Genomic DNA, 1,661 nt, shown 5'->3' on the forward strand with positions numbered 1-1,661 from the left:
AGAACAAGGGGATGCTGCGTGGTTTAAAGTCAAGAAAGGTGTGCATCAGGGTTGTATCCTTTCGCCATACTTATTCAATCTGTATGCTGAGCAAACAATCCGAGAAGCTGGACTATATGAAGAAGAATATAGCATCAGGATTGGAGGAAAACTCATTAACAATCTGTGATATGCAGATGACACAACCTTGCTTGCTGAAAGTGAGGAACTGAAGCACTTACTGATGAAGATCAAGGACTACAGCCTTCACTATGGATTACAGCTCAACATAAAGAAAACAAAAATCCTTACAACTAGGCTAACAACATGATAATTGGAGAAAATATTGATGTTGTCAAGGATTTCATTTTTACTTGGATCCACAATTAATGCCCATGGAAGCAGCAGTCAAGAAATCAAACAAGGTATTGCATTAGGCAAATCTGCTGCAAAAGTTCTCTTTAAAGTGTTAAAAAGCAAGATGTTACTTTGAGGACTAAGGGGAGCCTGACCCACCAAAAAAACCAAACCTGTTGCCGTCGAGTCAATTCTGACTCATAGCGACCTTATATATGAGCTATGAGTTCCTGACCCAAGCCATGGTGTTTTCAATCGCCCCATATGCATGTGAAAGCTGGACAATGAATAAAGAAGACCAAAGAAGACTTGATGCCTTTAAATTATGGTATTGGCGAAGAATATTAACCATACCATGGACTGCCAGAAGAACAAATAAATGTGTCTTGGAAGAAGTACCAGAAGTACCAGAATGCTCCTTAAAAGCTAGAATGGCAAGACTTGGTCTCCTGTACTTTCAGCATGTTATCAGGAGGGACCAGTCCCTGGAGAAGGACATCAAGGTAAAGTAAATGGTAAGCAAAAGAGAGGAAGACCCTCAAGGAGATGGACTGACACAGCGGCTGCAACAAAGATGGGCTCAAACATAGCAACGATTGTGAGAATGGCGCAAGACGGAACGCTGTTTCATTCTGTTGTACGTGGAGTCACTACGAGTCAGAACCAACTGGCACCTAACAACAACATTCATTTTACTGAGTCAGAGGTTTAAAATCTCAGCATCATCTTAGATTCTTCCTCTTCCAATTCTCTGCCTACTCCTAAAATGATTCTCCAAATTCTATAGCTTCTTCTTTCTGAGAGTGCCTTACTGGCCTGAGCCATCTTTGGAAGTTTGCAGCTTGCCTCCAATGGCATCAGTGAAAATAGCCGTCTGACATCCAGTGGTAGCATTAACGATGGATTAGCTGTGATTTGTTTAGTTCTTTAAAGTACAAAAGTAATCTCTGGCTGATTATTTGTGGCTAAAGTTGGTGCAAACTGTTAATGCTCTCAGCTACTAATCAAAAGTTTGGAGGTTTGCACAGTCCTACTCTGACACACATGAGGTCACCATGAATAGACTCAAGGGCAACTAGTAACTGGTACAGTGGAATTAATTTGTCTTTTTTGTGAATAAATATCTCAATCACAATCTGTCTTGACTTTCTAACTGGTCTCTCACCTTCAGCACCCTTCCAGGGACATCTCACACCATTTTCAAATGAATCCTATGAAAGTTCCCCCTTTTATCATACCCTTCTCTTCCTCAAAAATCTTTAGACTTTTCCATTGCCATTACTAGACAGAGCCCAATTCTCCTGTTAGATTTTCAAGGATCTCTT

At 40.6% G+C, this 1,661-nt stretch overlaps 1 protein-coding gene across 1 annotated transcript in view; it reads right to left on the reverse strand.

The window, feature by feature from the left end:
• Positions 1-1,661, reverse strand: part of ATP13A5 (ATPase 13A5) — a 133,310-nt gene that overhangs the window by 82,026 nt on the left and 49,623 nt on the right. The window contains exon 8 of the mRNA XM_012554729.2: positions 1,058-1,085. Within this exon, the coding sequence (XP_012410183.1) occupies positions 1,058-1,085 (28 nt within the window). The remainder of the gene's footprint in view (positions 1-1,057; positions 1,086-1,661) is intronic.

This window comes from Trichechus manatus, unplaced genomic scaffold (assembly GCF_000243295.1).
Source record: "Trichechus manatus latirostris isolate Lorelei unplaced genomic scaffold, TriManLat1.0 scaffold00026, whole genome shotgun sequence".
Lineage (NCBI taxonomy): Eukaryota > Metazoa > Chordata > Mammalia > Sirenia > Trichechidae > Trichechus > Trichechus manatus.